Source organism: Trichosurus vulpecula, chromosome 5 (genome assembly GCF_011100635.1).
Source record: "Trichosurus vulpecula isolate mTriVul1 chromosome 5, mTriVul1.pri, whole genome shotgun sequence".
NCBI lineage: Eukaryota > Metazoa > Chordata > Mammalia > Diprotodontia > Phalangeridae > Trichosurus > Trichosurus vulpecula.
In genome coordinates this window covers 283,723,813-283,748,232 of record NC_050577.1, presented here as the reverse complement: position 1 = coordinate 283,748,232, position 24,420 = coordinate 283,723,813, and the positions used below count along the sequence as shown (strand labels likewise).

The 24,420-nt window shown below is 36.3% G+C and overlaps 1 protein-coding gene across 1 annotated transcript in view; it reads right to left on the bottom strand.

Annotated features, from left to right (window-relative positions):
* Positions 1 to 24,420, bottom strand: part of BICD1 (BICD cargo adaptor 1) — a 135,895-nt gene that overhangs the window by 91,412 nt on the left and 20,063 nt on the right. The window contains exons 3-4 of the mRNA XM_036760796.1: positions 11,219 to 11,371; positions 5,440 to 5,874 (exon numbers count right to left, since the gene is read on the bottom strand). Coding sequence (XP_036616691.1) covers positions 5,440 to 5,874; positions 11,219 to 11,371 — 588 coding nt within the window. The remainder of the gene's footprint in view (positions 1 to 5,439; positions 5,875 to 11,218; positions 11,372 to 24,420) is intronic.

Below are 24,420 nucleotides of genomic sequence, written 5' to 3'. Positions count from 1 at the left end.
AATGAACAAGATACTAAACTAAAAAGGAAACAAAAATGAAATGAGAATTTTACAGTGATCTGCATAGAAGCCTTAAGGAGAATTTTGTTTTTTAAAAGACCAAGAAGCCTATGAAGAGAATGTCTGTTATAGCTCTGATTCTTGCTAATAAAGAATGGTCACTGAAGCAGAAATGATAGGAACCTTGGGAGTAAAGTGGCTATTCCTTTTTAGAGTCTGTGAAAGAGGATAAGGAAGTTGGCAATTATCCAACAGGTGCTGTATGTTGGGGGAGGGCAGATTTCAAAGAGTTCAGAGAAAGGTTATGTAGGATTCCATGAACTAACATGCTAAAAGGAGTATCTGCTCATGTAAGGGGGGAAGCACTCAAGAAAGAAATTCTGAAGACACAAAGAGAAGCAATTCGGATGAGAAGGAAAAAAGAATATATAGATAGAGGATTCATTAAACAACCTGGATTTTAAAACATCTACAAAAGATGGAAGCATGGGCATTAGCAGATGACTAACATAAGAATGATCCTGTAAGAACAGTGTTGGGAATGCTAAAGTTCAGAATGAGGCTGAGAAATCTAAAGGCAACAAGACACGTGGATTTTAAAAAAAATCACTATCAGGAAAAAGACAAGAGTCAAGGAGGAGGTGGTAATGATAACAACGATGATGATGGTAATGAAAATAAGTAAATTCTAACTTTTTTCTGTTTCTCCTAGATAAGGATTTTTGGATTAAAAAAAAAAAGACAGGCTAAAACAGTTGAAATTCAATATATTTAGAGAGATGGTAAGCCAGTATCTTGCTGCTGAGATGAGTTCAAGTCACTAGGTCCAGATAAACTACATCCTGTGATGCCAATGTAATGCCTCACAGTTTTGAGTAGTTTTGATTCCTGAACCAGCATCAGTTATCGCTGTAAGTTTGTGGCGACTTTGTAAGAATGCTACAGTATAGGAAGGCAAATGTCATTATTTTCCCCAAAGAGGAGAAAGTAGATTCTATGAATTACAAATAGAGCAACAAACATGACTTTAAATTCTGGCAAAATTCTACAATGCTTGAATAAAGGGATAGTAAGTGAATATTTTAGAAAAGATAACAATGATCACAAAGAGCCAGCATGGCTTCAACAGCAACAAGTCATGTGAGACTCTCCTCAAGTAAGTGCAAGGAAAACAGGCCAGCTCTCCTCACAGAGACAGTCAGAAGACCATGGACACTAGGGCAAGGGTAGATAGATATAAAATAGATAAAAACAAAACAAAACAAACAATCCTGATCCAAGAACACAGCACACAGAAGGTGTCCTGCACAGGGAACATGAGCAAGTTAAGAAAACTTAAGTCTGAAGCTGTGTGCTGGGACAGGGAGATGGGAACTAACACCAAGTTTAACCATGGAAGTCTATGGCCTATATCAATGTTGTCTTAACCCCAAACTGGGGCTCCAATGAAAATCTCTTTACTTCTTCATACCTCTTCACAGAGGCTGCCCTAAGGTAAACTTCCCTAGTGCTGCCACTCCTGGGGGCGTTGAAGAACATAGAAATTCAGATCACTACCTGAGAAGGCCCACCATTCCTAACAGACATCCATGGAGCCCAGGCAAACAACAAATCATAGAAACGACCAATATTTTCATCAGAGAGAATGACAATAATGAGACAACATAGCTAAACTTATGGGATGCAGCGAAAGTGCTTCTTAGGGGAAGTTTTATATCTCTAAACGCTTTCATGAATAAAATAGAGAAAGAAGAGATCAATGAATTGGGCATGTAATAAAAAAAGGTAGAAAAAGACCAAATTAAAAATCTCCAAATTAAATACCAAATTAGAAATTCTGAAAACCAAAGAAGAGATTAATAAGATTGAAATTAAGAAAACTATTGAAATAATAAATAAAATTATGAGCTGGTCTTATGGGGAAAAAATCCAGTAAAATAGATAAACCTTTGGTTAATTTGATTAAAAAAAAAGAAAACCAAATTACCAATATCAAAAATGAAAAGAGTGAATTCACCACCAATGAAGAGGAAATCAAAACAATAATTAAGAGCTCTTTTGCCAATAAATTTGATAATATTAGTGAAATGGATGAATATTTAAAAAAATATAAATTGGCCAGATTAACAGACAAGGAAATAAAATACTTAAATAACCCCATTTCATAAAAAAGACATTGAACAAGCCATCCATGAACTCCCTAAGGAAAAAATCTCCAGGACCAGATGGATTTACAAGGGAATTCTATCAAACATTTAAAGAACAACTAATTCTAATACTATATAAACTATTTGGGAAATTAGAAAAAAGAGTGCTCCAAAAATCTTTTTATGATACAAATATGGTGCTGATACCTAAACAGAAAGAGCAAAAACAGAGAAAGAAAATTACAGACCAATTTCCCTAATGAATACAGATGCAAAATTTTTAGTAAAATATTAGCAAGGAGATTACAGCAACTTATCGTGAGGATAATACACTATGACCAGGTGGAATTTACACAAGGAATGTAGACCTGGTTTAATATTAGAAAAACTATCAGCATATTTGACCATATCAACAACAAAACTAACGGAAATCATATGATTATCTCAATAGATGCAGAAAAAGCATTTGACAAAATATAACACCCATTCCTATTAAAAGCACTAAAGAATATAGGAATAAATGGAGTCTTCCTTAAAAAGATAGATAGCATCTGTCTAAAACCATTTGCAAGCATTATATGTAATGGGGATAAGCTAGAAGCATTTCCAATAAGATCAGGAGTGAAACAAAGATGTCCATTATCACCACTGTTATTCAATATTGTACTAGAAATATTAGTTTTAGCAATGAGAAAAGAAAAAGAAATTGAAGGAATTAGAACAGGCAAAGAAGAAACAAAGCTATCACTCTTTGCAGATGATATGATGGAATACTTAGAGAATCAACCAAAAAACTACCTGAAATAATAAACTTCTTTAGCCAAGTTGCAGTATATAAAATAAATCCACATAAATCATTAGCATTTCTATATATTACTAACAAAGGCCAGCAGCAAGAGATAGAAAGAAAAATTCCATTTAAAGTTACTGTAGACATTATAAAATATTTGGGAGTCTATCTGCCAAGACAAGTCCAAGGAACTATATGAACACAATTACAAAACACTTTTCACACAAGTCAGATCTAAATAAATGGAAAAATATCAGTTGTTCATGGGTAGGCTGAGCTAATATAATAAAAATGATTCTACCTAAATGAATTTATTTATTCAGTGCCATACCAATCAAACTACCAAAAAATTATTTTATAGGCTAGGAAGAACAATAACAAAATTCATCTGGAAGAGCAAAAGGTCCAGAATATCAAGAGAATTAATGAAAAGAAATGCAAAGGAAGGAGGTTTAGCTGTACCAGATCTTAAATTGTATTATAAAGCCGCAATCATCAAAACTACTTGGTACTGGGTAAGAAATAGAGTGGTGGATCAGTGGAATAGGTTAGGTACGCAAGACACAATAATCAATGACTATAGCAATCTACTTTTTGATAAATACAAAGACTCCAGCTTCTGAGATAAGAACTCACTATTTAACAAAAACTACTGGGAAAACTGGAAAACAGTATGGCAGAAATTAGGCATAGACCAACATCTTACACCCTATACCAAGATAAAGTCAAAATGGATACATGATTTAGATATAAAGGCTGATACTATAAGCAAATGAGGAGAGCAAGCAATAGTTTGCCTGTCAGATCTACGGAGAAGGGAAGAATTTATGACCAAACGAGATAGAGAGCAATACGCAATGCAAAAAGGATGATTTTGATTACATTAAATTGAAAAGTTTTTGCACAAACAAAGCTAATGGAACCAAGATTAGAAGGGAAGCAGAAAGCTGGGAAACAATTTTTACAGTCAGTGTCTCTGATAAAGACCTCATTTTTCAACAATACAGAGAACTGAGTAAAGTTTATAAGAATACAAGTAATTGCCCAACTGATAAATGGTCAAACAATATGAAAAGTTTTCAGAGGAAGTGATGTAAAGTTGTGAGTTTTCAGAGGAAGAAATTAAAGCTATCTATAGTCACATGAAAAAATGCTCTAAATCATTGTTGATTAGAGAAATGCAAATCAAAACAACTCTGAGGTACCACATCACACCTATAAATGCTGGAGAGGATGTGGGAAAATTTGAACAGTAATGGATTGTTGGTAGTGATGTGAACTGATCCAACTATTCTGGAGAACAATTTGGAACTGTACCCAAAGGGCTATAAAACTGTGTATATCCTTTGACCCAGCAATACTACTTCTAAGTCTGTGGCCCAAAGAGATCATAAAAATGAGAAAAGGACCCACAGGTACAAAAATATTTATAGTAGCTCTTTTTGTGGTGGCAAGGAATTGGAAATTGAAGGGATGTCCATCAATTGGAGAATGGCTGAACAAGTTGTGGCCTATGAATGTAAAGAAATAATGAGCAGGCCAACTTCAGAAAAACCTCAAAAGACTTACATGAACTGATGCTCAGTGAAATGAGCAGAACCAGGAGAACATTATACACAGTAACAGCCACCTTGTATGATGACTGAGTTTGATGGACTTAGCTCTTCTCAGCAATGCAAGGATCTAAAACAACTCCAAAACACTCATGATGGAAAATGCTATCTACATCCAGAGAAAGAACTTTGGAGTCTGAATACAGATGGAAGCATACTATTTGCTCTCCTTTCCTTTTGCTGTTTTATTTTGTTCCATCTTTCTTATGGTTCCTCCCATTAGTTCTAATTCTTCTTTACATCATGACTAATGTGAAAATATGTTTTATATAAGTGTATAAGTAGAGCCTATATCAGACTGCATGCTGTCTTGGGGAGGGGTATAAAATTTAAAACTCTAAATCTTATGGAAGTGAATGTTGAAAACTAAAAATAAATAAATAAATAAATAAATAAATGGTATTTTAAAAATAATAAAATGGAATTTTGCCTAAAATTGATCCCTAACTCTCTCTAACACCAAGGGCATATCTTTGGTACCTTTTACTCAGTTTGTGTGGGAGAAAATTACTCATCATTTTTTCTTAGTAATAGCACTAGACAGAGCAGACCTCATAATTTTTTTTCCTCTAGCATTGGCTCTTTAGCTATTTGCACCTGCTAATTTTAGCTTTTACATTTCTTCTTTTTTGCTGTGTCTCTTCAATTTATATGCAGCTTTCACACATTCTAATTTATTAAATTAGATTACATATTAAATTAAATATTAAAATAGTAAATTAAATAAATGATATTCTAATACCATCAAGCAGAAATTAGAAGAGGAATATGAAATTCCTGTTGGAAAGAAATTCTGGTTCAATATATAACTTACATTGGATCTATAAGTTCTCCTTGAATAGATTTTTAAAAAAAACCCACTTTCCTACAAACTCCCCAAACTTATTACCTGCATAAGTTGCTGCTTTAGTTTCTGCATTTCTGAAATATTAAGCTCACTGAACAAGTCAGAGACTGGGTGTAGAGTTTCTCCTTTCCTCCCTGGAGTCCGATAATCTCCATTCATTTTCACAAGTGGCCCGTGGATGTGTCCATTCATTTTGTCATCGTTGTTTGGTTCACTCATATCCTCTGCAAATTTTTGTCCATCTACTGAGATATTGATATGATTATTGTACACACTTTCATTGAGATTAATATACTGGGAGAGTTCCTTCCTCAGGTTGTTCTTTTGTTCTCTTTCATTTTTTAAAGTCTCCAGTACTTCTTCTAATTGGCGCTCAGCAATTTCTTTCAACCGGATGGCATCTTCTAGCTGGCTATTTAGCAATACCATCTCTTCCTCAAATCGTTTAATCTCATGCTTTAAGCCTTCATATTCCACCTAAATTAGATAGAAGAAAAAACACTCATTAAACTAAAATTTGGGTCTTACAAACATGCCATTAAGTATTCTGTAGGCCCTCCATACTTTAAAGCTTTTCAAATTATCACAAGCTGAAAAGCTTTGGCATACATTAGCTGAATAGAATAACCTTTCTTCTGAAGTTTTACATTATAATATTTTTTCTTAAAAAGAACTTAGACATTTAAGTGACAGAAGACTATACGTCAATTATTTAAATTCATGTGTAAATTAGTGCTATTGATAAAGGTTGAGCAGTATTTTTAGATGAAGTGGCAGCTATTTCTGCAGCCTTCTGTGGTACCCCATGATTTGCCATATAGCAAAGAACCCTGTTTTTGAGATTCCCACATTAGACTGAGTTGAGCTTACCTAGTAGAAATTTAGTTCCTCAAAAGCTAAGGGACCTTTTTTTAAAAATTTTTCAATTTTGACTTTGTATTGCCAGAACCTTACACAGTAAGGTACAAAGTAAGTACATAATACTTCTTGGACTGGATTGGTTTGAGGTAAGAAAAACGGGAACATAATTAGCACTTATATATGACTTTCTATTACTATGTATTACTTATAAAAAAGTAGAATCTTGATCTAATAGACACTGGTTCTTTTGGGAAAGTACCTAATTGGATAATTTGAACAGTGTAATGCAAATGAGAAGATGCTATGGAAATATATTAACAAAACTCTAGCAACCTGATCAGGATGAAGCTTTTTGAGACTGAGGAAAGTCCCAGAATGACATAAATTAGGGTCCCATGTCCTTAACTCTCAAAGAGATTTAAGGAGAATCCCAGTTTCATCCTTAATCCTGAGCTACAAGGGGCTCCATGAATCCTTGCCTACTTATACATCATCAGCTCGTAAGGAAATTCAAATTCCCATCTCTTAATTTCAGAAACCTAGTAGACCCATCTTTACATCCTAGGAACACCCATAATATTTTGTTTTTGTTTTTCTCAGGTACTTATGACAGTCTATTTTAGGTTATAGGTATTTGTATAGCTGTTTTTTTTGTTCTGTATGTAAATTCCTCAAGTCCCCGGCATAGTCCTTTGCACATAGAAGGCACATATTAAGTGTTTGCTTAATAAATGAGTAAATGATGGTGCAGGGCACAGATGTATATTCTTAGTGCTACATTAAAAGACTGCCCAGATGCCCCACACCCCTTGACAAGCCTTCAGGAAGCAATAGGGAGATTTCTTCAGGTGTCTTAGAGTAGTTAAGGACTTAAACAGAGAGCTTCTAAGAACATATGGTAAGTTTCAGGGGTTCAGGCTGAATTGTCTCCTTTTCCTTTCTATGACTCACAAGAACATAGACCTTACTCTAAGCCATTAATAGTAGTTGATCCCCCTTCTCACACTCCTACCCCTATCCCTATCCCTACACACCTACACTTACACTGGATGTATGCTAATTAGGGAGACTGTACTTTGTCAAAAGCCTCTACAAAACTTCCTCTCTTCAGATAAATAATAATATCTCAAGTCAGGCAGCAGCTTCTGTGATTGGTCGTAGTAATGTTAGAAGAATATCAGGGCTAAGTAAAGACTGATGACAGCAATGTAGCAGGGTCTGTTCATGCAGTGACTGGCAAGTTGAAAACTTGTTCAAAAGAGACTATATTTAAGATAGCAGATGGATACTAAAAGGACAAACTAAAGAATTAAACTCATAGATTTAAAAAAAATTCCTTTAAGAGTGATACAGCCTCTGACTAGGCAGAAGCTTGAAAAAAGACTAAGTCAAAGGACTAAGACTGTCTACTTATCGTTAGTAATGTGAGGTTAGCAGAGAGTCTTTATCAATGTGGGAGCAGGAGAAGTGTAGATGATTTTATTGCAAAAGAAATTATGAAAGGTCATGTTGAAGTGGTGCTTAGGCTGATATTGTACAAGAGTCCTTGTTATGGTCATAAGGTTCTTAAAAAGGTCTTTGAATGTCATTAATAGTGATGAACTCTGCTTAGGCCCACCCTAAGGCAAAATGTTAAACACCTAAAATTTGTTCGGACCTTTCCTGAATTCACATTTTAGGTCCCTAGAAGTTCAGGAATTCTTACCATTTTGCTCTATCTTCTAAGAGCACCATGCCTAGAATCTTTAGTTCCAAACTCCCAGCCCCGAGACCTATAAAAACTTGGCTGTCTCTCATTTTATCAAGATGCTCATATATGCTAGCCAATAAGTCTAATACATCATGCTAAAGTGTTCTGAATGGACCTTTAATGGACATTAACCCTAAGCAGAATGGATTAACTTTGCTAAAATGATTAGAGACCTACTGCTAGAATCTGTAGTAGATTGAATTGGAGGAGGAAGAGCCTAAATGTCATTGTCACTGACTTACTTCTTCAAAGACCTAAACCCAGTTCCTCCTGCTTCTGTTTAGAGATTTTTTTGCCTCTTCTTCCTTGTTTAAACACAATTCTTTCCCAATTCCCCCTAGTTTTAAACCAACCTCTTTGCCAAGATTCCCAGAAAAATTTCATATTTTTCTTTTAAGTAGGGTCTTAAATGCCTTAGATTACAAACCTTGGGACATTCATATCACACTACCAAGGAAGATATTTTAGGGCAGAGCTGCATTTCAATTGCTGTTTTGTTACAATATGCAGGTGGCTGCTTATGTCCCTGTTAGACCAGCCTTCACTCTATTTCTGACAAATAGAGAGAAATTAGCATCTGATGAAGTATGGCTGAAGAACTGAAATTTATTTCTAATTTGTTTCTGTGTTTGAACACATACTGCAACCAACAAAGGACAATTTAATCAGAACTATTCCTTATATTCAGGGTTTTTTTGTTTCAAATGTATTTTGAAGACAATTGCTCATTTGTGGAGTAAATATCCAACGCCTAATCAATGAATAGCTAGGCTATTGGGAATTTGGAGGGAAAAAAGTCAACTCTTCTTTTTTCAAGAGCTATATTTAATTTACAAGAGCTACAACTAACTTGATTTTTCACTATATACTTTGATCAGAAAGAAAATTTTTGATAGATACAAGTGCTAATAAGAAAGTATTGCAGAAAAATATGGCATTATCTAATTTTTACAAGTATAATTATACACACTTATCAAAGAATAAGCTAGAATGCCCCCATTGTAATATTTTGATAAATAATGGTGAAATAATTCATTAGCCACTGATTTGGGGCAACTCTCATACGATGTCTTAGAAATAAAAGTGAAATTAAAGACAACTTAACTGTTTCAGAGCAGCTAGGTAGAACAGTGGATAAAATGACAGCCCTGAAGTTCAAATCTGGCCTCAGACAAGTGTGTGAGACTAGCTGTGTGATCCTGGGCAAGTCTTTAATCCTATAGCTTGTTTGTCTCCATTTCCTCATCTGTAAAATGAGCTGTAGAAGGAAATGGCAATCCATTCCAATATCTTTGCCAAGAAAACCCCAAAATGGGGTCACAAAAAGCATGACTGAACTACAATACAACTGTTTCAATTTTCATTTATTTCTGCTGAATCGTTTATTAGTTTCCATTTTTCAATTACTGTTAGAAGATGAGTGAAACAGAAATAATCATCCATTGGTTTCTACAAATTGCCAAATAAACAAAGCATCCTAGTTAACAAATAACAAGACATTGCAGTCTTTCCAGGATGACTTGAACTGGCCCTAATTAACTCCCAACAGAAATTAACATCTTCCCAATAAAACCCAATAAGAGAGTTCTGCAGCTGTACCTTCAATTAACTGTAGCCCATTGGAAAATCTCAATTGTCAATGCAATCTATCACCAAAGATTTAGATTTTTCAGAAACTAATGGTCATTTAATATGCAAATCCTCAGTGACAGACTGCATTGGCAACATGAGAGTTTCCAATAGACTGTAGTGAATTTACTTTAAGTCCTATTTGTGTTTCATAAGGGGCACAGGGGGAGAATTTACTCTTTTTGTCTCCCAAAAGTCTCTAAGAAACACTGAAAATGCAAGCATTAAATGCAACCATTCCTCAATACATATATAGAGCTACATCCATTCAATGATTTAAGTGGGATAGGATGAATACTGAATGGTGTTCCAGGTCTCAATAAACTGAAATTATTTAATCACCTCTTTGTTATTAGCTCAACATGGTCCATTCTCTGTTGTCTTCCAATACTAAATTCTTAAAAATCAGTGGGGAAGTATCTATAGGCAAAAACCAACATTTTGATAGTGGAGTTGAAGGAGCCTCTCTCTCAGTTTTCTCCTTTGGGAAGGGAAGCAGAAGTAAACTTTAGTCCAAAATGTTATAGTGGTATCAGTTTAGAAGTGAACCCCAACTATCCTGCTACTTTTGTCATTCTCCTTCAAGAATTACAAATATTAACAAGCATTTTCATAAATTGTATCTTCAAAGAAGATAGCTGTTCTCATTATTGATCCAACAAAATAATAACAAGGACATATAGTAGATTTCTAAACTTCCTTACAAGGAGAAATTATCTTAAAATATGTATGCATTAGTCAAATCTTTTTAATGGCTCTGATCTTGATTTTTACTGTGTAAATTCTGTTCTTCTTGAGATCTCAAAGAATTTTACAAATTAGAATCATTTTAATAATAATGAGAAATATTTTAACTTTCCTAACCATATGCCCCAGTACCTATTTTTTATTGGGCTGACAATTCCACGTCTACAAGTTTGCAAAAGAGTTCAGTCTCTTTACTTCTAGAGTTTATGTAAGCTCTCTTCAACAAACAGATTTTTTAAAGTTTCGAACTACAATAGCATAAACTGAAATTCCAAATTGAGGCATCTTTGGCCTACACAATAATCTATTAAACCACACTATTTCAATTTAAAAAATAATAGCAAGAAAAGTGTAACGAAATCTCATTGTATAAATTTTGTAGGGAAAAGTTTTGTTAAATTTAATTCTTTAATACATTAAAAGACTAAAAAAATCTATTATACCTCATTATACCTACTTATATAGAATGCATCCTCTCTAAGCTTTCATGTTTTGCTATGGTCAGAATAATACATCAATTGGTGGTTATACTTTCAGTGATTAACCTTTCTGAACTCAAATAGCCTGGTCCTCAAATATCACACAGTTTGTTATAAAGACTATCCTTGAACACCTTCTCACAATCCTGTCAGAGCTTGTGCTCCACATGCATAGCTACTGTCATCCCATGATGAAGCAGCAAGAGATCATTAGCAAAGGTCTGTTAAGTTTAGGAGAGAAAAATGAAGGCAAAATTTGAGAAACTGCTTATTGAGATGAGAAAAGGTCAGTTACTAAACAGTAAGGTACACTTTCATCTGGACTGTAATTAATAAAACCTTAAAAAAATCCTACCTGGTTCTGTTTCAATGTGGACACCAGCTTCTGTAAAGTAATATTTTCCTCTTCCAATTCAGTGTAGTCCTGAAGGAGGCGGGTTTCTCGAAATTTGTATTCTCGGATTTCATCCTTCATTCTTATTCTCTGCAGCTCTAACACCTCATTGTTCTGAAAATTGAAGGAAAAAAACCCATAGGTTGAACATGATTTCTTTGCTCTGATGGCCAGTAGAGTAAGACAGCATTTCAGAAGGTTAAAAAATCAAAATTAATAAACATGTGAGAAATGGTCTTTAAATGGTATTTTTTTAAGTTTATAGTCACAGTGGTTTTGTCTTTGATAACTCTGACAAAGGAAACTTGAACAAGTAATACAACTTACAGAGAAATATCTTTTCTCTATTTTATAATAGATTTTGTAAGTTTTTTCTGCAAAGGGAAAATAACTACAATTTTTTCTTACAGTGAACAGTCATAACTATTATGTACGCAACCAGCAATTCATGTATTTTCTTACATATGTATACCCTTTCCCATCACACTATTTGTATAGAAAATTTAAAGATATATTTTACCCAAACATTTTCCTAAAACAAGTACTTAAAAGAAATCACAAAATTGAAGATAAAATCAGAAAGAAAATTTAAGTTCCCTGTGTACTCAGGTCAAATAAGCAAAAAGCTATCTATGAAACCTCTCCTGGTTAAATGGCATTTTCTTGCCAGTATTCTTTTCCCATCCCAGATTCTGATCTTTTCAGGAATTCTGGTTGCTAAAAAAACAATGGAGAATGATATTTCATAGGCTAGTAAGAGGACTGGCCATCAATAAGGAAGACTATTTAAAATTTAGTGACAAGACAGGAAGGGATGTGTGTGATAAGAGGAGTAGAGAGGCTGTGAGTCAAACAAGAAAAAGAAGTCCAAAATCTTCAAAATACTCATTGGATGACAAAAAGAATTTAAAAATGATTAAAATCCAATGTTGGTGATACTATGGGGGAAGTAGGTACACTAACATGTTATCCTGAAAAAGGGGTGAATAACAGGGTGAAAATTAGAAATATGTGTGTGTACATATGTGTGTATGTATATATGTATGTGTGTATATACAAATGGAAATTTGTTTTCCTTGACAATACATATTTGTAAAAGCGATTTTTTTTGTTTTGTTCTCAATTGTAAGGGGAGTGTGGAAGACAGAGATTGCAGATTTTTGCTAACTGAAAAACAAAATTTCATTTCCCTTAAAATGATAAGTAAAATCTATCAAAAAACCATCAACAAGCATTATCTATAATGGGCATAAGCTAGAAGACTTTCCAATAAGATCAAGGGTAAAACAAGGATGTCCATTATCACTACTATTCTTCAATACTGTACCAGAAATATCAGCTTTAGCAATAAGAGAAAAAAAGAAATTGAAGGAATCAGAACAGGTAGTAAGGAAACAAAACTATCACTCTTTGCAGATGATATGATGCTATACTTAGAGAATCCTAGAGAATCAACTAAAAAACTACTTAAAATAATAATCTTCTTTAGAAAATTTGCCAGACATAAAATAAACAAACACAACTCACCATTATTTGTATATATTACTAACAAAGTCTAGCAGCAAAAGAGAGAGAAATTCCATTTAAAATAACTGTAGACAACATAAAATATTTAGGAGTCTACCTATCAAGGCAAACCCAAAAACTACATGGACAATATTACAAAACACTGCTCACACAAATAAAGTCAGATCCAAATAACTCGAAAAAAATCAATTGCTCATAGACTGGCCAAGCTAATATAGTAAAAGTGACAATTCCACCTAAATTAATTTACTTATTCAGTGCCATACTGATCAAACTGCCAAAAATTTACTTTATAGACCTAGAAAAAATAATAATAAAATTCATCTGGAAGAACAAAAGGTCAAGAATTTCAAGGGAATTAATGAAAAAAAAATGTAAGGGAAGGTGGCCTAGTTATACCAGACCTAAAACTGTATTATAAAGCAGTAATCATCAAAATTTGGTACTGGCGGGGCGGAGCCAAGATGGCAGCTGGTAAGCAGGGAATAGTGTGAGCTCCGTACCGAGACCCTCCAAAAACTTATAAAAAATGGCTCTGAACCAATTCTAGAATGGCAGAACCCACAAAACAGCAGAGGGAAGGAGGGCTCCAGCCCAGGACAGCCTGGATGGTCTCTGGGTGAGGTCTATCCCACACGGAGCTCAGAGCTGGGAGCTGGGAGCTGGGAACGGAGTGGAGCAGAGCCCAGCCTGAGCGGCGTGGACCATCCAGACCAGAAGCCGGGCGGAGGGGGCCCTAGCGCCCTAAGTCAGTGAGCTGCGGCAGTTACGAGACTTCTCAACACACACACACCAAAGACTGCGGAGAAGGTTAGTGGGAAAAGCTGCGGGAGTGGAAGGAGTTCAAGGTTCAGCTTCCAGCCCCGGGGGCAGCAGAGGTGGGGCAGCTACAGCTGTTGTTACTTCCGGCTCCAGGCCCACCTGGTGGGAGGAATTAAGTGGCGGATCAGAGCAGGGATGCACAGCCTGCCGAAGATCTAAGCCCAGTTCGGGTTGGGGGTTCTTGGGGAAGGAGCAGTGCTGGTGTGGCAGAGCTGGCACCTCCCCCCCAAACGTGGAACATAGAACTCTGTAATCTACAAGCAGTCATACCCCACTGAAAAACTCAAGGGTCAAGTTAGTTGGTTGGGAATATGGCCAGGCAGGGAAAAACACACCCAGATTCAGTCTCAGACTTTGCATTCTTTCTTTTCTGACAAAGAAGACCAAAACATACAGACAGAAGAAATTAATAAAGTCACAGAGCCTACAACAGAAACCTCCAAGAAAAACATGAACTGGTCCCAGGCCATGGAAGAGCTCAAAAAGGTGTTGGAAAAGCAAGTTAGAGAAGTAGAGGAAAAATTGGGAAGAGAAATGAGAAGGATGCGAGAAAACCATGAAAAACAAGTCAATGACTTGCTAAAGGAGACCCAAAAAATACTGAAAAATACACTGAAGAAAACAACACCTTAAAAAATAGACTAACTCAAATGGCAAAAGAGCTCCAAAAAGCCAATGAGGAGAAGAATGCCTTGAAAGGCACAATTAGCCAAATGGAAAAGGAGGTCCAAAAGACCACTGAAGAAAATACTACTTTAAAAATTAGATTGGAGCAAGTGGAAGCTAGTGACTTTATGAGAAATCAGGATATTATAAAACAGAACCAAAGGAATGAAAAAATGGAAGACAATGTGAAATATCTCCTTGGAAAAACCACTGACCTGGAAAATAGATCCAGGAGAGATAATTTAAAAATTAATGGACTACCTGAAAGCCATGATCAAAAAAAGAGCCTAGATACCATCTTTCAAGAAATTATCAAGGACAACTGCCCTGATATTCTAGAGCCACAGGGCAAAATAGAAATTGAAAGAATCCATCGATCACCTCCTCAAATAGATCCCAAAAAGAAATCTCCTAGGAATATTGTTGCCAAATTCCAGAGCTCCCAGATCAAGGAGAAAATACTGCAAGCAGCCAGAAAGAAACAATTTGAGTATTGTGGAAACCCAATCAGAGTAACCCCAGATCTGGCAGCTTCTACATTAAGAGATCGAAGGGCTTGGAATGCAATATTCCGGAGGTCAATGGAGCTAGCATTAAAACCTAGAATCACCTACCAAGCAAAACTGAGTATCATGTTCCAAGGCAAAATATGGACTTTCAATAAAATAGAGGACTTTCAAGCTTTCTCAGTGAAAAGACCAGAACCGAATAGAAAATTTGACTTTCAAACACAAGAATCAAGAGAAGCATGAAAAGGTAATCAAGAAACGGAAATTGCAAGGGACTTACTAAAGTTGAACTCTTTTGTTTACATTCCTACATGGAAAGATGATGTGTATGATTCATGAGACCTCAGTATTAGGGTAGTTGAAGGGAATATGCATATATATATGTTTATGTATATATATATAAGTGAATGTGTATGTATGTACGTATCTATGTGTATATGTATGCATGTGTATGTATGTATATATATATGTGTTTTTATATATATATATGTAAAAGAGAGAGAGCAGACATAGGGTGAGTTGAAGATGAAGGGAAGATATCTAAAAGAAATAAAAGGAAATTAAGGGATGAGAGAGCAACATACTGAGAGAGGGAGATAGGGAGAGATAGAATAGGGTGGATTATCTCGCATAAAGGTGGCAAGAGGAAGCAGTTCTGTGGGAGGAGGGGAGAGGGCAGGTGAGGGGGGAATGAGTGAACCTTGCTCTCATCAGATTTGGCCTGAGGAGGGAATACCATACATACTCACTTGGGTATCTTACCCCACAGGAAAGAAGAGGGAGGAAGATAAAAAAAAATAAAAGGGGGGGATGATGGAGGGGAGGGCAGATGGGGGTGGAGGTAATCAAAACAAACACTTTGGAAAGGGGACAGGGTCAAGGGAGAAAATTCAATAAAGCGAGATGGGTTGGGAAGGAGCAAAATGTAGTTAGCCTTTCACAACATGAGTATTGTGGAAGGGTTATACATAATGATACATGCGTGGCCTAGGTTGAAGTGCTCGACTTCTTAGGGAGGGTGGGTGGGAAGGGAAGAGGGGAGAGAATTTGGAACTCAAAGTTTTAAAAACAGATGTTCAAAAACAAAAAAAGTTTTTGCATGCAACTAAAAAATAAGATACACAGGCAATGGGGCGTAGAAATTTATCTTGCCCTACAAGAAAGGAAGGGAAAAGGGGATAAGAGGGGAGGGGGGTGATAGAGGGGAGGGCTGACTGGGGAACAGGGCAACCAGAATATAAGCCATCTTGGAGTGGGGGGGGGAGGGTAGAAATGGGGAGAAAATTTGTAATTCAAACTGTTGTGAAAATCAATGCTGAAAACCAAATATGTTAAATAAATAAATTTAAATAAAAAAAAAAAGAAATGTATCTACCTAGCCTGAAAGGAGTGGTTCAAATTTTACATACATAATAATGTTTAGGGCATCGTTACATTTCTATAATATGAAAATATTTTGTTAGAGTTGCATTAGGTTAAGAAGTTGGCCAATTGCTGTAACCTAAGAATTTATTACCTCCAAGTTTTGTTAAATGTTTTTGTTAATTTTGTTAAATTAAAATGCTGGCTTTATTAATAAAATAATCAGTTACCCAGAAAAAAAAATTAAAAAAAAAAAAGAAATTTATCTTGCCCTACAAGAAAGGAAGGGAAAAGGGGATGAGAGGGGAGGGGGGTGATAGAGGGGAGGGCTGACTGGGGAACAGGGCAACCAGAATATATGCCATCTTGGAGTGGGGGGGGAGGGTAGAAATGGGGAAAAAATTTGTAATTCAAACTGTTGTGAAAATCAATGCTGAAAACCAAATATGTTAAATAAATAAATTTAAATTTAAAAAAAATTTGGTGCTGGCTAAGAAACAGAGTAGTGGATCAGTGGAAAAGATTAGGTAGAAAAGACACAGTAGTAAATGACTATACTAATCTATTATTTGATAAATCAAAAGACTCCAGCTTCAGGGTTAAAAACTCACTATTTTACAAAAAATGCTGGGAAAACTGGAAAACAATATGACAGAAACTGGGCATAGATCAATGTCTTACATGGTATACCAAAATAAAGTCAAAGTGGATTAATGATTTAGGAATAAAGGCTGATATAAGCAATTTGGGAGAGCAAGGAATAGTTTACCTGTCAGATTTATGGGAAAGGGAAGAATTCATGACACAACAAGAGAGAGAGAGCATTACAAAATGCAAAATAGATAATTTTGATTATGTTAAACCGAAAAAGTCTTTGCAAAAACAAAACCAATGCAACAAAGATTAGAAAGGAAGCAGAAAATTGGGAAAGAATCTTTACAACCAGTATCTCTGATAAAAGCCTCATCTCTAAAATATACAGGGAACTGAGCCAAATTTATAGGAATACAAATCATTCCCCAATTGAGAAATGGTCAAAGGATATGAACAGCCAGTTTTCAGAGGAAGAAATTAAAGATATCTATAGTCATATGAAAAAATGCTCTAAATTACTATTGATTAGAGAAATGCTAATCAAAACAACTCTTAGGCACCACGTCTCTCCTGTCAGATTGGCTAAAATGACAAAACAGGAAAATGATAAATGCTAGAGAGGATGTGGGAAAATTGGAACACTGTTACATTGTTGGTGGAGTTGTGAATTGATCCAGCCATTCTGGAGGGCAATTTGGAACTATGCCCAAAGGGCTATAAAAATGTACATACCCTTGGGGGTAGCTAGGTGGTGCAGTGAGTAGAGCACCGGCCCTGGAGTCAGGAGGACCTGAGTTCAAATCCGGCCTCAGACACTTGACACATGTACTAGCTGTGTGACCTTGGGCAAGTCACTTAACCCCCAGTCGCCCTGCCAAAAAGCAAAAAAACAAACAAACAAACAAAAAAATGTACATACCCTTTGACCCAGCAATACCACTTCTAGGGCTATATCCCAAAGAGATCACACAAGTGGGAAATGGCCCAGTATTTGCAAAAATATTTATAGCAGCTCTTTTTTGTGGTGGCAAAGAATTGGAAATCAAGGAGATGCCCATCAATTGGGGAATGGCTAAACAAATTTTGCTATATGAATGTAATGGAATGCTATTGTGGTATAAGAAATGAGGAGCAGACAGACTTCATAATAACCTGGAAAGACTTACATGATCTGATGCTGAGTGAAGGAAGCAGAACCAGGAGAACATTATACACGATTACAGACACATGATATCTGTAAGGACTAACTTTGATAGACTTGGCTCCTCTCATCAATGCAAGGCTCAAAGACAGCTCCAAAAGACTCATGATGGAAGATGCTATGCACATCCAGAGAAAGAATTATGGAGTCTGAATTCAGATTGAAGCAACTATTTGCTCTCTTTTTTTCCTTCTTTTTTGGTTTTATTTCTTCTTTCTCGGATTCATTCCATTGGTTATAATTTTTTTTTACAACTGGACTATTATGTAAATAAGTTCAATGTGAAGGCATATATAGAACCTGCATTGGATTACATGCCATCTTGGGGAGAAGGGGGAAGGAGAAGGAAGGAGAGAAAATTTGGAACCCAAAAAACTGTGGAACTGAGTGTTGTAAACTAAAAATAAAAAATAAATTTATAATTAAAAAAAAAGAAACTAAGTATAGACCAATATCTCCCACTGTATACCAAGATAAGGTCAAAATAGGTAAACATTTCAGGCATAAAGGGTGATACCATAAGCAAATTAGGAGAGCAAGAAATATTTTACCTATCAGATATATGGAGAAGGGAAGAATTTATGACCAAACAAGAGATATCATTACAAAATGCAAGATGGATAATTTTGATTACATTAAACTAAAAAAGTTGTAGCACAAGCAAAATGAATGCAATCAAGATAAGAAGCAAAGCCGAGGGGGGCGGAGCCAAGAAGGCAGAGTGAAAGCAGGGACTCCCCTGAGCTCTCCCCTAAACTCCTTCAAATACCTTTAGAAAGCAGCAGAACCCACATAGTGACAGAATGAAGCAGATCTGCAGCCCAAGACAACACAGAAGTTTGACAGAATGGGTTTGTTGTGCTGGGCTGAGAGAAGAGGACAGTCTAGTTCAGGCCACACCAGCAAAGATCCAAACCCAGCAAAGCGGGAGCAGACCTGGGGGGCTGAATCACTGGCAGCAGTCGTGGTTTCCAGACTTCTCAGCCCACAGGTGCCACAGACAACTTAGAAGGTAAGCAGGAGGGGTCTGTTGGAAGCTCAGTCTAGCACAGGCATGCCAATACAGCCCCAGCCCCATCCCCAGCAAACCAGGAGCAAGCCTTGGAGTGACTGAATCGGCACTAGCAGCAGCAGAGGTGGTGGCAGTGCCTGCAGTGGCAGCAGTTTCTCCTGGAGCTATCAGGCCCCAGACAGAATGTGTGATAGTCACCTATTTCGACTTCTGGGAGCCAAGATGGTGGAGTAAGCAGAAAGTCACTCTCACCTTCCTTTATTGACCTTGAAAAACCCAGAGCATATTGCCCCAGGAAAGATCCTGAAATAGTGGAGCCAGCAGAGAGAGGAGGTGCAGCAGTCTTTTAGAGAGGCTAAAGGGATTAAGGGGAAGATCCCTCTTGCTGTGGCTAAAGTACAATGCAGGAGGTGTCCCAGCAACCCAGTGGTAACCCCACCTCAGCAAACCAGAGGGAGATTCTGAGTCTCAGGGTGGTGGAGCGGGCAAGCACCAACAGTAGGCACACACCAGACACCACCTCCAGCTCCACCTTAGCACCAGGTAAGCTACTAACCTCTAGGTGCCAGCACCTGAGGCCCCAGCACACAAAACCAGAACCAGGCCTCTAGTCCCCAGCACAAGACAGTGCCCCCTTAGCTCCAGAAGCAGAGATCAACTTTAAAAGCTAGAAAAAAAGGAAACAACATGAGCAGAAAGCAATAAAGTAAAACAATGACCATAGAGAAGTATCTTGGTGACAGGGAAGATCAAAACACAAATTCAGAAGAGGACAACATTATCAATATACCCTCATCTGAAGCCTCAAAGGGAAATATGAACTGACCTAAAGCCCAAAAAGCCTTCTTGGAAGAGCTCAAGAAGGATTTTAAAAATCAAGTTAAGAGAAGTAGAAGAAAAATTGAACAATTCCTTTAAAAATACAACTGACAAAAAAAGGAAAGCAGAAAAGTGGGAAACAATTTTTACAGCAACTGTTTCTGAGAAAGGCCTCACTTCTCCAATATATAGAGAACTGAGTTAAATTTGTAAGAATGTAGGTTATTCCCAAATTGATAAATAGTCAAAGGATACGACGAGGCAGTTTTCAGAGGAAGAAACTGAAGCTATCTATAGCTATATGAAAAATTCTCTAAATCACTTTGGATTAGAGAAATGCAAATTAAAACAACTCTGAGGTACCACCTCAACCTATCATATTGGCCAATATGACAGAAAAGGAAAATGATAAATGTTGGAGAAGATGTGAGAAAATTGGGACCCTAATGCATTGTTGGTAGAGTTATGAGCTGATTCTGGAGAGCAATTTGGAACTATGCCCAACGGACAATCAAATTGTGCATACCTTTTGATCCAGCAATACCACTATTAGATCTGTATCCCAAAGAGATTAGAAAAAGAGAGATAGGACGCACATATACAAAAATCTATATAATGGCTCTTTTTTGCAGTGGCAAAAATTTGGAAATTGAGGGAATGCCCACCAATTGGGGAATGACTGAACAAGTTGTAGTATATGAATGTGATGAATACTATTGTACTATAAGAAATGATAAGCAGGCAAATTTCAGAAAAACCTGGAAACACTTACATGAACTGATGCTTAGTGAAGTGAGCAGAACATTGTACACAGTTAACAGCAACATTGTATGATGATGTATGATGATAGACTTAGCTCTTCTCAGCAGTACAATGATCCAAGATAATTCCAAAAAACTCATAATGGAAAATGCTATATGCATAAAGAGAAAGAACTGATGGAGTCTGAATGCAGATCACAGGACACTAGTTTCACTTTATTTTTTTGTGGATTTTTCCTTTTGCTCTGTTTCTTCTTTAACAACATGACTAATGTAGAAATATATTTTACATGACTGCCATCTTGGGGAGGGGGGAGGCAGAGGAAGAAAAATCTGAAATTCAAAATCTTATAAAAAATTAATGTTGAAACTATCTTTATATGTAATTGGAAAACACAAAATGCTATTTGCATTAAAAATAAATGAAGAGCTTATCAATCATTGTTTATAAGTTAATCTTCAGTTCAAACTGTGTGGAGAGACACATATATAAATGCATCTATATACAAAAACATATTTGTTCTTAGTAAGGGCATAGTATTGTTACTTTCTTTGTGAGTAATTTGGGGCAGAAAATAAATTTTTATGTAAAGAAAAAAAATGAAATCAGCTTGTGAAGAACATAAGGTACTGGACCTTATACATGTGAAAGTTTGTCTTCTGAATGGGAAAAAAGAATTTTTGTGTGAAAAGTTGCCAAAAATCCATTTGTGACAAAAATTTTCCCATTACAATGGAAGGACATATTAGTAGGAAGAATGGAAAGAGAACTACCCCTAGATATTGCACACAGAGGAAATGTCTTAATTCAGAGAAATAACTGACTTCAGGGCATTTATTTTTTGAGAGTTTGAGAGATTAAAACTCATAAATTAATAAGTCAAGTAAGTGTTTGTAAACCATAGGAAGAATAAATAAAGGCCATTGGTTTCATAACTAACAACATTTTCATTTCATGAGTTTTACCTTAAAGGGGAAAATACTAACCATCATGGTGCTCTGATTTGAGCCACTAGAGGAAGGAAAAATCCAGCAGCAAACAGAGGAGATAAGAATATAGTCAGAGAGGGATAAAGAACATGCCACTGGAAGTAATAAGTTGACAGAAAATCTTCAGATCCTATACTTGGGAGGCTGCCAAGTGGAAGAAAAGTACTGCTTTGTGAATTGGCTGACAAAATGCCTGGGAGCCTGCTGAATGGAGGAGAGTTGAACTCTGCTTCAGTTTCAATTGCTGCCTATCAGGACCACCCACAGTTTAAGAGAAGTGAAGCTTTTCAGAGAAGTTTGGTTACTCCCTGTGAGTCTCTGGTTAGAAAGAGGAAAATATAAGGAAAAAGAGGGACTTTACTGGTACTTTTCTATAAGCACAGACAGAATTGACAGGAAAAATTAGAATCCTACTGAGTGAAAAGCTAGTTGGGTTTATCTGTACTGCCCAGAAAGCCAACTTAAGGAGCTCTAGCTTAAAAGGAACATCTTGTCACTATAATGGCATACCACTTTCTCAGTGCCCTTTTAAAGGTAATGTTAACCAAAAATTCTTGTCATTGCTTCATTACTTCCAGAGTAGGAGAGGAGTGGACTTGCTCAGCAGTAATAGGACCAGAAATGGAGCAACCTAACAGAGCTTTGTGTGGTGCTTTGTGTGGTGCAGAGTTTTCCTGAAGGAAATGAGGACATTGAGATTTGTAGGTAAAAAACAAACAAACAACAACTGAGTTTCCCCAAAAACATGGATTTTTCTTGCACTTGCTAGGTTTATATTGGTAGGAAAGTATGACCCAGATCAATGTGTGGACTTTTATGTATTGATTATTACTGTACTCACTTTATATTGAGTAACTGATACTTTTGCCTTATCTTAAAGTAAATGTTTTACATTTAAAGGTTAATGACGTAAATCATTGTGACTGATTTCATGAGTATGGGAACCAAACCAGTACAGGCTCAGGAGATACAGGGTTAAGTATGAAGAATATATTCCTTCCATAACAAGGTTACCCAAAGGATCCTGAGCAAGTTTGAGTTTCAGTCTTGTGGTTGTGGTACCTCTTTGAGAAACCAAGGTCATCTGGTATGAGGGCAGACTGTGATGGTAAAAGGTAGTGACAATACCAATACAAATACAAATACATAGAGTCCAGGGAAAAGGGGACTCAAGCTTTGAGATCATCTGTGGCAAAGGGAAAACTCAGTTCCTAGCTGCGTGGCCAGTACTTTTCTCCCATTAGTGGAATGTTCAGGACATTCCCCATAGGCATAATATAGGTTTTTTTGTTGAGCTATTTGTGGAGTTGGATATCTAAATCCAGTATGTCATTGGTTCCTAGTATAGATACAGCTATCATGCGATCCTATTAGGCCACTAGGAGACTGATCAGAAGATGGAAGGTACAACATTCTTTGGAGTCTCTGCAACTCGCAAGGTCTTCCTCCAGACAAAATTTGGGGTGGGAAGGGTGGAATAAGGAGACTGAGGACAAGGAAGCTCCTCTTCAGGGGTTTTACTGGAACACCATGCTCCAACCTCTTGACATGAGTCCTTTTTCAACTCATTTAATAATTTATAGATGGCTCCCAGGGAATAATCAAGCTTCCTTATAGCTTATCCAAACCCTCTTCCTGTGCAATGTCACTCTGGTTCCAAGAGTTTTTCACATTTAAGCCTATGACAGTAGATTAAATTAAAATAAAGTGTATGGTTGAGATGGACAGATTGATTGTTTTTACTTGGTTAAGTTGGAAAAGCCTTTTATCATTTATTTTAAGTAGAGCTAAGTGACTTTAACTGAATCAATCAATCAACCTTAACACTAAAATTGCCATTATTTTCTCTTCATCTGTTAAGAATTATCCTTTTTTATTACGATAATTTGGCTTAACCGGCTTTTTAAAAAAATAAATTACTTAATGCTTTGGATACTTTATTATTTTTTTTTGCTTCAGAGAGAGTATATTCTACGCTAGCCCTTCAGTTTAGTTTTGTGTGCATATTTATATTTCATGAACTTTTTTATAAGCATATTGTTGGATTCTGCTTTCTAATCAATTGTCCTTCATTTAATGAGTCAGTTCATTCTATTGACATTGATGGTTATAAATGTTAGGTATGTTTTTCCCTTCATCAAACCCTTTTACTTCTATCCCAATCTTATTTCTTTCTTAGCTGCCTTTCACCCCAACTTTACAAAGACAGAGAGGGAATGGTAACACTAGTAGTTGTAATCTGATCCAACTCTTGCTCTTTCTCTCCTCATTGGAGCTAAACTCAGCAGGTCTTACAATCTCTTTTGTCTCCTTTGTTGTTATTAGAATTTTTTGCAAGTATAATTAGGGTTGGAGGGGGAGGTAAGAATTGGCCAATAAGGGCACAATCTTTAGAGTGTGCTTGAATTAGCCCTTTCTAATGCCCTCTCATTAGACACTTCTTCAGTTCCCATCCAGCTGGACTTCTTTGGCTTTGCCAGCTGCACTCATTTTAGATTTCCTTTACCTTTCCAGTCTGCACATGTGCCAGTTAACTTCCTTTTCCCTTGTCATACTTGAAGGGATTCTTTCCTCACATAAACATTGTTAATTGTTTCAATCAAATTTTTAGTTGACTCTATTTTTTAAATTTAATTTAATTTTCCCTTGCAGACTTTTCCCCCTTCCCCTTTCTATGTCCCTACCCATTGAGAAGGCAAGAAATACAAAACACATTACAAATAAGAAGTCATGCAAAACAAATTTCTGTATTAACCATGTTCTAAAGGAAAAAAAAACAAGAAAAAAAGAGGAAAAATATGCTTCAATCTGTACTTTGAGTACAACAATTCTCTATCTGGAGGTGAATAGCATTTTTTCATCATGAGGCCTTTATGAGGAATTGTGGTGTGTTACCGTGT